This window comes from Cannabis sativa, chromosome X, assembly GCF_029168945.1.
Source record: "Cannabis sativa cultivar Pink pepper isolate KNU-18-1 chromosome X, ASM2916894v1, whole genome shotgun sequence".
NCBI classification, from domain to species: Eukaryota; Viridiplantae; Streptophyta; class Magnoliopsida; order Rosales; family Cannabaceae; genus Cannabis; species Cannabis sativa.
The window spans coordinates 15,070,807-15,083,603 of NC_083610.1; the positions used below are offsets into that span (position 1 = coordinate 15,070,807).

The window sequence follows — 12,797 nt, forward strand, 5'->3', positions numbered from 1 at the left end:
GTTGTTCTGATCCTAATCTATTCAGACCAAACCACTGGATTAACCGAGTTTGACTTTATGATTCAACCATAGTTTTAGAATTCTCACTAACGGACTAATCAAACTGCCTATTATATATCTTACTATAAATGTATATTGTAATGGTATTTCTTAGGTTTTAACAGAATTATTATATAAATGTCTATTGTAATGGTATATTTTAGGTTTTAACAGAATTTGTCGTGCATGTTAACAGAATATACTTTTCTTATGATGGAAACTAATGTTTTTATATCTAACATACCTATTTGAAAAGTTAGCAATGCTTGTAATGAAATTGAAAAGGCATGAAAGTTAGATCATTCTTAACAAATTTTTTAAACTGTGCATTGATTCATCAACTAATCTTTTTAATACGAAAAAGTGAACCAGATGAAAACGGGCAAATCTGCAAACCTTGAAGTATAAACATATGAAATTTGTAATTGTTTATAAAAATATTACTGCTCCATTTGTAGTTGTCTTTTACCATCTCTTGATGTTTTTGTATTTCATCAATTAGCATTTTTATCTCAACAGTATAGAGCTTACATGTAAAAGCAAACCTTTATTATTTTTTTTTTCTTTTTCATCACAATAGGTTGTCTGAAACAAGAACCCTAATTAATTCATTATGAAAAACCGAAGTTAAATACTAAACAGACCACACTAAAGTCACCAGGTGCTACCAACAACACCTAGAATAGGAAACAAGAAACAATGTTGAGCCATCCCACAGGCAAAGGCAAATCACCGATACATCCATTAAAAAAAAACCTTCAAAAAACTAAATAAAAAAATATATTCAAACCAGACACTAGCTACAAAATACTTGATGAAACTTACATATAAGTCTAAATAAAATAAAATGATAAAATTTAAAAATATAGACTAAAAATTAAGAGAAAAATCAACCGAAAAATTGAACTGAAAATAAAATGAAGTAATCTCAATATCGTGACTGTGAAGATTGAAAAATGATATACTGGACTTATAATATGCATTCGGCTTTTGCTTCTTTTAGGTACCAAAATAAATTACGATTTTTTTTTTTCAATTTAAAAATAGTATAAATTTTAGAGAAAAAACCGACTTTATAATTTAAAAATAGATTTATATATAATGAAAAAATTAATAGCTGCTATTTATATTTATTTATGTTATTTATATTTATTATATATAAATAAATATAAATAAGTTTTTTAATATGTATAAATATAATTGGATTAGATCGGCTTTTAATAAGATTTTGAGATTGATATTTAATAACCGATCCAATCCAATTATAATCCAACTTTTAGCATCCAATTAAATTTAATTGTAATTAGATATCTAATTTTTTGTAATTGGATTGAGTTAGATGGGTTCAATTCAATTTGATTGGATTAGATGTTAGTGAGTCTTTTTTTTTTTAAATATAAAAAAAAAATCATTAACTATTCTTTTTTCTTAACAATGATATTAAGAAATATTGTATGCAAATTTATCAGATAAATTATATTATGTTTTCTTGGTTTTTTTACATAATTTTTTTAATGTGCTAATAATCACAACATGTTCTTAAAGTGAATGCAATAAGCATAAATATAATTTTTGTAATTCACATGTGGGTAGTCACAGATTTTGGAAATAATAAGTTTATTTTTTTTTGCTATTAAATAATTTTATAAATTTTAGGAGAATTACTACATATACTATTTTTTTTAACTTTTTTTCAAATTTACGGTTTGGGTTTCTAAAGTGATTGCAGAGCTAGTTGTAATAGGGATTTCTATACGATTTTTTGTTGCAATTTAGGTTGCAACCCTAATTGCAATAGGAGTTTCTATGTAGAATTTTGTAAAAATGCAAAAAAAAAAAAAAAAAACTAGTTTGAAGTGTAAAAATAAAAAAAAACCCCTAAATTTTAATTAATTCTCATCAAATTTCAAAAGGAGAGAATTAGAGGTAACTAAAACCACTCATACGAATACCTCTATTAGTGGTGGACTTAGATGTACACAATTAGTTAACTATTTATAGTACGACTTAAATATATTGTTAACTTTTCTCCTCAGTATGTAATTTTTCTTAAATCTATTTATAGGTAAAACTTAATATCAAATCTTACATAATAATTTAATTTAAAATAAAATATATAAAACTAACTGTTATAAAATAATATAAAATAATATAAAGTAGATGAGAAGAAAGAAGAAGAAGATGAAGAGAGAAAAAGAAAGTGAATGAGAATTTATGAGTTATTTATTCCAATGGGGTGAACTCCTATTTATACAAATACAAGAGTGAGATATTAAGAAACTAAGAAAAAGGGAAACTAAGAAAAAAAGAAATGTTGATTACAATTAATGGCAATAAATAAAAGATTTGGACATCCACATAATTATTAATATTTATAACACTCCCCCTTGGATGTCTATAATAACTGTCTTATTGAAAATCTTGCTGAAAACTTGATCAAAGGAAAAAGAGTATAGTGTAAACTAACTTCCCCTCATTTAGGCATTTGTGGAGATCTTCTAATCGACGAATTTCGATCTTGTCTGCTGTCTTCTCAAATGTTGATGTTGGTAATAACTTTGTGAATAAGTTTGTAAAGATTGACACTCGATTGAATATGTTGAACACCAATATGCATTTTCTTGAAGCGTATAAAGAAGAATTTGGTGAAATGTGTTCTAACTCTATCTCCTTCAATGTAATCTCCTTTTAGTTGAGCGATGCAACCAATATTATCTTCATAGAGAACTGTTTGTGTTGATACTTCTTTATAGAGTGCAATCCATATGTTTCCTGAATATGTTATGTCAATGATCTCACTCCCACACATTCTCTACTTGCTTCATAAAATGCAAGTATGTTAACATGATTTATAGCTGTCTCGTTAAAAACCTTGCCAGAAAAACCCAGTGGGACAAAATCTGAGCTAGAAAAAAAGAGTACAATGTATATTTCATATTCATAATTATTTGCAAGTTGCCTCGTTAAAAACCTTGCCAGGAAAACCCATTGGGACAAAACCTGAACTAAGGGAAAAAGAGTGCAACATGAATATGTCTCCCCCTCATGCACATATGATCCATAATTCTTTTGGTGATAATATATCTCATAAGATTATTGTTATAACTTTTAAAATATCACCATATATATCTTTGATCATATATTTTCTATAATTCTTTCAGAGTATGTATGGACTTCTAAATTATAGATGAGGGGTTCGTGGAACATTAGTCTTTATCCAACTAATTGTATCATTCATGTGTGTACACAACTTTGTTCATACTAAAATTTAAAATTTCAAGTAGATATGAACATAACACATTAATGGTACTATAAATTTTCATTTGTGACAATGATGGTACTCCAAGACCACGTATTTGTTCCATCTTGTTGTATGATCTTAATTTTCATATCAAATGATCATATATCTATAATTCTTGATACATATGAAGTACTTCAGGACTTCAATACTAATGAACAAACTTTATACATTAATATTTCTCGAAATACAAAAGAAATAAAAGTTTGTTCTTCAATTAATCAAAAACTCTTCAAGAGTCTATCACAACGTATAATTTACGAATTTATATTGCATAGACAACCATACGTATTTTTCAAACAATAATTTACTTACATGTCTTTATTTCATACAAAGATCTTTGTCATATAGTGCGCGCGACTTTGAATTTATATCACTTAAGACATGTATTAAATTCTTCTAGAATTTTTAGATAAGGCTTATTTCAAATTCTCACTATATTAGGAGCTCCATATACATAACCTTTCGTTGCAACATTTATGTGACGCTTATAAATCCTCATAAAATATATTCCAGGCTATAATCAAATCATGATTATATTTTCTCAATATTTAAGCCTTACTTCAATCAATCTCATGTCTATGCAAACTTTGTACAACAATTCATTATGTACAAATACATACATGCAAATTTCTCATTAGAAATATTTATTTGCACACCCTACAGGTCTTACTTTACTTTATGCGAGTAAACTTGCCTGGACTGCGTCATAATATTTTGGCCAAAAATCAAAATGTATGTCGATAATTCTCGACAAATCTAATATCATGATCCTTGCTATCTCATGTTAGTTTATTGCATATGCAAACATTCAACATCTATTGTCGACAAAAATTTCATTATATGATAATTTCCTCCCATATTGACATAACTTATAGATATCTCTTTAAATTACATATTTTTCAAATATGTTTATCATTTATAGATACCTATATAAAATCACTTCAGGGATTCAATTATGATCAAATGTGTTATGTCTAACTTCTCTTGGGAGTCTCTTCGAGTACCGTTTTCATCACGGTTATCATTTTAATATTTTATAACATTAAGGTATCTCCATGAGTACCTCTAGATTTAACAACTTCAGGGCAAATCAAATGAACATTTATTAATAATTTCTACATTGTTCATTTACGCTTCAGGCGTTTTCAACTCATTCTATCTCAACTTTGAATAATATTGATTTGCAGTTGGTATATATCATTTTGAACTATATTGTTCTTATATACTTTGTGCAAGGATCATTTTTCAAAAATTATCATCGATCCCAACTGCTTCTCTCCCCCTGATCGAGAGAATTTTTAAAAATTGTGATATCTAATAATATTAATATACCTGTAGGGATTTCAGTATATCACAATGAATCAATATTTGTTTAAACTCATATATACTATATAACATTGAACTTCAGGTTCAATAAACTTCAGTTTCAAGTTCAATCCTTATGAACTTAATTCATTTCTAAGAATGAGTCATACGTGTATAATTAGAAATACATAAATTTACACATTTTGTAAATGCATGATTATATAATCTTATCACATCGATAAGAAACTATACAATAAAAATCTAATAATGGCTCAAGACTGTTAAAGAAATATAATTTAAATATTTTCTATGTGCAAATATATGCACATTCTTCTTTTGAGCCTTATAAATTAACAATGAAAAGAATCTTCTGGTTTTTCAACAAAATTTAGTCAAATTCTTTGACAATTTATTGCATATGATTGATCATGTCAAAAAATTCAATTCATGAACTTCAGGTTCACTATAATTTGTATTTCAATGAAACTTTCAAAAGGTAATGTAAATTCATTACAACATAATCATTACAAGTTTCATTTTTATATACACGAATAATATAATTATATTATTCTCCAAAACATATACACTCTTCAGGAGTCACTATTATGTTTATCAAACTTTATATTTCTTCAGTAATCACTATCATCAATTCAATGATGTGTATAATTTAAAAAATACACGACAACTTCATCATGTTATTGTAATTGTCAAATAGATATAACTGTAATATATCATTCATTTTTCCTGATATCTTTTTAACAAGTCGTCTAATTTATTAATAGACTATTCATCAGTCTAATTATCATGACTTGATATATTATATATTTAAATGTACAATAAGTACATATAATAAGTTATTTCTTATCACTTTCATAACTAGATAAAAGTTATATATCTAGGTACATACAAAGATGTTTTACTACTCAAAGTAGCAATTGTATGTAAGACTTCTTCAGGAAGCTTTTCAAATAATCATTTTGTGATTCTTTATCACTTTGATTATATTGGATCACTAACAAATATTAGTAAGTTATATATTCACTTCTGGGAATATGCAAACTGAATTATATAGTAACTATATATATACATATCATGTACCAACAATAGTTTGAAACTATTGATTTCAAGAAATAATAAAATATGTATATATTAATTTACTTCTGGCATTGCCAATTTATGTGAAATCTATATTCTTTGAAATAGAATTTCATGTCTATTCATTCTCTTCAGGGAATGATATTTAAATATTCTAAATGTACAATAAATTTGTACAATTCACATTCTATTCAATAATCAAATATACTTTTATCTTGATTATAAGTGTGTCCGTACTACAGGTACGCGACTACTATTATTCAATTCCACACATGATATATAGATTTTATACACTTTGATTGTGTGTGATATCTCATCTTTTGGTTGTTTCCACTTTCTTCTGGAAATATTTAAGTAAATAATGCCATCGATTGTTTAAAATCATTACATTCACTTCGGGGAATGACGTTGAACAAGTAGAACATTATTATAAATTTCTTAAAAATTTATTACTTGTTCATATATAAAAAGAAATTACTCAGCAATTTCTTTAACAATATTTCAAAGAATATATGAATACAATTTTTGCATAATCTCCAAGATGTATGCAAAATTTGATCTTTAATATATGTCACATGCAATAATTTCCAACATTGCAAGTAATAACAATGTATAGTAACATGACTAATACAAACAATCTTTAAAAGTAGTTGAATTCAATTCGTATCATTCTCTGCAGGGAATGATGAACAATAAATACATGTCTCATGTATTTAAATAACATTAGTCATGCTCACTGTTATTCTTATACTTTGATGTTTCAATGCAATTTTCTTAACATTCTTTTTAGGTATTCAAAACCTACTATAAAATTGCATCAATAATAATCATTTTTAATGATTCTTTAGTTGTATTCACATAAATACAATCATTTTTTTTGACAAATATAAAACATTTACTTCAGGAAATGTTTGTCAAAATCTATATCGATATTAAATTACTTTTCATTGTCCTCAAAGAATACAAGAACATATATATAAATATGTATTCATCTCTTTCATTATATATCCATCAACTATATAATGAATATTACGTTTGCATAATCTTCAGGATATATGCAATATTTTATTGAGGACGCATAATCATCAGGATATATGCAATATTTTATCGAGGATGCATAATCTTCAGGATATATGCAATTTTTTATCGATGATGCATAATCTTCAGGATATATGCAATATTTTATCGATGATGCATAATCTTTAGGATATATGCAATATTTTATCGATGATACATAATCTTCTGGATATATGTATAATTTATATAGATTTTCTCTATCATATCATAGGCACACATATATTGTAAATATTATAAATGATAAGAATATAATATATATATATATATATATGAAATCAATAATAAATATATAAAAACATATACATACATATATAATATATAGATATATAGATAAAAAGAAAAAGGAAACCAAATGATTCTTGAAATTGTTTCAGTCAGAGGAGTATATATATATAAATATATATTTAGTGTATTCTGACTTTGAAACAATTCAAGAACTTTAACAAGATACTTACATTGGGACTTGGGCAGAGACTCATGCTTGAAGCTTGAGCAGAGACTCGTGTTGATAACGTGTAATAAAATAATATAAAATAATATAAAGTAGATGAGAAGAAAGAAGAAGAAGATGAAGAGAGAAAGAGAAAGTGAATGAGAATTTCTGAGTTATTTATTCCAATGGGGTGAACCCCTATTTATACAAATACAAGAGTGAGATATTAAGAAATTAAGAAAAAAGGAAACTAAGAAAAAGAGGAATGTTAATTACAATTAATGTCAATAAATAAAAGATTTGGACATCCACATAATTATTAATATTTATAACACTAATTTTTTTTTAATTATTATTTATAACCGTGCATTACACGTGGTTACAATCTAATATATATATACCTATTAAAAATGTTCCATACTTAAATATAAAGATATACTAGGTTAATATTAGGCTCAATGGATATATACTTAATTATATTTTTAATTTTTATTTTAATTATGTATATTTTTAGTTGTATAATTAGTGTCTTTTATGTTATTTAATAAATAAAATTATTTTTTATTGAAAAATAAAAAAAAACATAATAATATTTAAAATTTATTGTTAATTTTAATTTTAGTTTAATTACCAAAATATTTTTAATTTTATAATACTTTTCATTATTTATTGAAATATCATACACTTTTCTTTAATTATTCGATAATAATAATAATAGAAATATATATGCACTACAGATAAAAAATAAAGTTTCAGAGTTGGAAGAAATTTCTCATTGTTTAATAACCATTGTTTGAATCTCAACAGTAAAATTGGTTATTATATTAAAAAAAAAATAATAGAAATATATATTTTTGGTAAAAGAAAATGATAATAAAAAGATATATATATATTTTTTTGAGATATATGTAAAGAATTTAAATTTAAATTATAATATTTTAAAAGAAAAAATAAAATAAAAACAAAACCAGGTAATGAGTTTAAATTTAAATTATAATATCTTTTTATAAAAAAACAACACTTTTATTATATAAGCACGTGATATAGATGATAAATGCCATTGATTTTATTATTATTATTTAATATTGATAAAATATTAGAGTGTAATTGTCATTAAAATAGGTAAAGAATCACAGAGAATAGTTAGCTTAGGAATAGGTAACAAGTATTTCACTATAAAACAGTTAAGTGATTTACGAGATACGAATAATACACCATATCCAATAATCAACACGTTAGTAAGTTAGTGGATTTGAAAGAGTCATTCAAGAATAATTTTTTCTCTATTTAATCTCCTCCAATCCTATTTCATTTATTTTTTTCCATTTTTACTCTCATCATATTTTATTCTATATATTATTTGGGATTCTTGAAAAGGGAGATTCCTTTGTTTCACTCCGTTTTGAATATGGATTCAAGAAAGCTTCCTAACCCTGTGGTTGATTGTTATGGTACTGATAGCCAATCTATAATGTCTTTGGCTTCAATAGTGACAAGGGTAGAGGAAAGTTTTACAGATGATAATAATAATAAGTTTGTTCGAGCCGATACAATTAATCTTAGAACGTTTGGTGTGGAGTTAGAGAAGATGAAATATAATGTATCTTGGTCGAAGGAACTTAAATTCCACAAGAAAGAAGAGTGGGGGATCGAATTGTTTAAATTGAAATTAATACGTGAGATTGCTAAAGGGACTTATGGCATTGTTTACAAAGGTGTCTACGATGGCCAAGATGTTGCAGGTATCTAAATATTGATATCTTCCTGCTATATATCTAATAATGTCTACATTTTTTAAAATCTGATTTATATTTTAGGATTGTTATTCCATCAACTAGTTTGCAATGTTGATTTTTAGGCTAATCGTTCTTTTATCTATATGAAAATACTAAACACAATGTGTTCGTGAAATTGACGCTTGGTTCTTTAATATTTAAAATGAAAAAGAAATTATGAAATTCATGGAGTGTATTAGTGACACTATGTAATGCCATTTTTCTTTTATTTATTTATTTATTTTCTTATTACAGTGAAGATACTGGATTGGGGAGAAGGAGGTATGACCTGCAGAACTGCTTCTCTTAGGGCCTCTTTTCAACAAGAGGTGTCTGTTTGGCATAAGCTTGACCATCCTAACGTTACAAAGGTGAAAATAAAAATGAAAAATTGATCACTTTCTCATAGAATATGATGTCTTGTGTGTAATTATTAATCATTTATCTGATGCAAAGCTTAGTATTGCTATTTTCTTTTTCACTTTTGTTCTTTTTTCTTTTGCCTTGAGGGAGTGAGGGGTTGATGTACTTTCTTTCCCTCTTATTGTTTCAATATATATATACATTTGCTTTAATATAAGTTGTTAGCTTTCAGTTCATAGGAGCTTCAATGGGAATTTCGAAGCTCGAAGTTCCTTCTACCAACTCCCTCAATGGCTGTCAAGTTTCATATATTTCCAATGCTTGTTGTGTTCTTGCTGAGTACCTTCCTGGTGGTACACTAAAAAACTATTTATTCAAGAATAGGAGAACAAAACTCGCCTTTAAGATCGTCATTCAACTTGCTTTGGATATGGCTAGAGGGTTAGTTTTAGTTATGATCACTTCTTACTTCTTCGGTTCTGTTTGGTTCTTAACATTAGTATTTCTTATGCTTCTTATATTTGCAGTCTGAGTTACCTTCATTCAAAAAGTATCATACACCGCGATTTAAAAGCTGAAAATATGTTGTTAGACACTCATAGAATTCTTAAAATTGCTGATTTTGGTGTTGCTCGAGTTGAAGCTCAGAATCTTAATGATATGACTGGAGAAACTGGTACACTTGGCTACATGGCACCAGAGGTACTAATTGAAATTTTATTTAGTTTATTTTTTGTTTTTTTTTTCCCCTTTGTTTGTTTGTTTGTTCTTTTTCATGAACAAAGTTAAGTCTAAAAAGAAAACTTGTTTAGGTTATTGGTGGCAAACCATACAACAGAAAGTGTGATGTTTATAGTTTTGGTATATGCTTATGGGAAATCTACTGTTGTGATATGGCTTATCCTAATATGAATTTTGCTGAGATGTCATCTGCAATAGTTTTACAGGTTTGTTCTTATGCTACACACTCTCTAACTCATTAGTTTTTTTTTTTTAATCTTTTTATGTACTAATGACTCAAAAACATTTATTGCAAAATGGCAGAATCAGCGACCTAAAATCCCAAGATGCTGTCCGAAATCTTATGCAAGGATCATGAAAAAATGTTGGGATGCAAATCCAGAGAAACGTCCTGACATGGCTGATGTAGTTAAGCTACTAGAAGCAATTGATACAAGCAAAGGTGGTGGCATGATACCTGAAGACCAAGCTCCCGGTTGTTTCTATTTTGGCACTCCTCGCGGCCCGTGATTCTTTCTTTCAATTCTTGTTTAGGAAAATTAGGTAGTTTAGAGCTAGAATTGAGGCCTAGTGTTTTTGGAAAAAGGGTCCATAATTCTAGATATCTTTTCAAGATTCTTTATAGTAATTTGAAAGGTTAGATGACTGTCTGTAATAAGTTATGTTTTTTAGCTCTTTCTTTTTTAGTTTTTAACTATTATAAAAAGAATTTATTTTATAGCCTTTGAAATTTAGCCAACTTTGTGAATGTGTGTTACAACTTATAAACTTTCTTTCAAATTAAGAACTAAGGAACTAATTAAAACAGAATGACTAACAAATAAGTGTGTTACAACTTATAAACTTTCTTGGAACTAAAACATGATCACTAACAAATAATGAAAAGCTGCCTATCACCAATCATGATTGAGATAAATTATTATATGTATCATCATCGAATTGAATTGGTCATTTGGTAGAGGGAACTTTGAAAAAGTGGATATTCACATGCAGAGAACATTTCAGGTTATTCAGATGATGATGATGATGATGATGATATGGGGCTGGGAAGATATGTTCCCTTGTTGTGTTGGAACCATTTGGGAAAAAGGGAATGGTATTTCTGCCCATTTGGGCTTATAGGAAGTTGATTATATACCCTCTCTATCTCTGTTTTAAGTCTTTTCATTCGGTGAGTGGGATCTCACTTGTGCTACACAAACACTTCATGCTTATCAAAAATCTGTGCCACTTTGCTAAGTGGAGTTGTAATCAGCCCCAAATATGAAAGCATTTTAACCAGAAATCTACTCATTCACAACCTCACCTTGTCCCTAATAATACACAGGACAACACCTTTGAATTATTTGTATCAAAATTCAAATACACATCATCAACAATTTATTGGCTATTATTAATAAATATAAAGAGCAATATGTGCATGTATTTATACACCAAAAAGTAGCATTATTTTTTAACCAATTAAATTCAAGTAAGGATTCTACTAAGATATGAGATTCTAGCATAGAGTGGTAAGAAGTCTAAGCTTATTGCTTCCGAAGTATGATCTATAAAGTTGTTATTTTTTAAAAAATCCTAAATAACCTTTAATTCAATATCTTATATTTAAAAGTTAAATAATTTTTATTGTTTATAAAATCATGATAAAATAATTGGTCTTAAGTTTATAATTTATAAGTATTTTTTTTAAGTTTATATCAATTAAAAGTATATTTGTTATTTGATATATTATATTAAAAAATATTTGTTTTAATGATATCTTTTATTTTCATAAATATATTAGATATTAAAATTTTATGTATTTCTATAACTTAACAATTTTTTTTTTCTAAAATATAACTAAATAAATTACTTTAGTAAAATTAGTCTCCAATGTTTCACATATAAAACTTGAAAGAACAACGCACTCTATTTTGAGAAAATTTAAAGTTTTATTTACGACCATATGCATAAGATTTTTTTTTTTTTTTTTTTTTTTTTTTTGTAAGAGTAACTGTTATAGGTTAGAGAAAAAAAAATCATAAGGTAAAATTGAAAAGATTTCTTCCATCTAAAAAAATTTACTATCTATCATAAGGGCATGTTAAACCAATTCATGTACCGAAACATTAACATTGCGACTTACATAATAAAGAGATACCTCGGGGAAAATTTGAATTTTTATGCATATTTTAAAGCATAATTGGTTTGGTAAACAAAAACTTAAAGTAATTATTAAAATATGACTATTTTACTTAAACCTCAAAAATACCCCTCTCATAATCACCTCCCATCCTTCCCCTTTTCTCTCTGCCCGCGCGATACCCCATCGCAAGGACACACCGACTAGGGGTGTTCATTGGATCACATCCAATGGATTTGGACCCATCCGATCCAATCCAATTATTTATTGGATATTGGATTTTTCCATCCGATCCAATCCAATTGAATTGAGTCATTCGATCCGATCTGATCCAATGGATGTATTGGATTGGATCGATTCTATCCATTGGATGCTTTAACTGGTTTTTTATTAGATTGGATCCATCCAATCCATCCAATGGATCCAATGGATGAATCCAATTCATTTTAGCCACTATTTAGGTTGATTTCATTCAAAAGAAAAAAAATATATGAAAAAACATAATTTAAAACCTAATAATCCAATAATAAACAATAGTTTAATCTA

General features: G+C 26.9%; 1 protein-coding gene across 1 annotated transcript; it reads left to right on the forward strand.

Annotated features, from left to right (window-relative positions):
- The first annotated feature begins 8,658 nt into the window (after window positions 1-8,658).
- Window positions 8,659-10,863, forward strand: LOC115702402 (serine/threonine-protein kinase STY13-like). Its single transcript, XM_030629869.2, has 6 exons — window positions 8,659-8,992; window positions 9,281-9,396; window positions 9,621-9,829; window positions 9,916-10,090; window positions 10,201-10,335; window positions 10,433-10,863. The coding sequence occupies exons 1-6, from the start codon at window positions 8,659-8,661 to the stop codon at window positions 10,637-10,639; spliced, it is 1,176 nt and encodes a 391-aa protein (XP_030485729.2). The 3' UTR covers window positions 10,640-10,863.
- The last annotated feature ends 1,934 nt before the right edge of the window (window positions 10,864-12,797 follow it).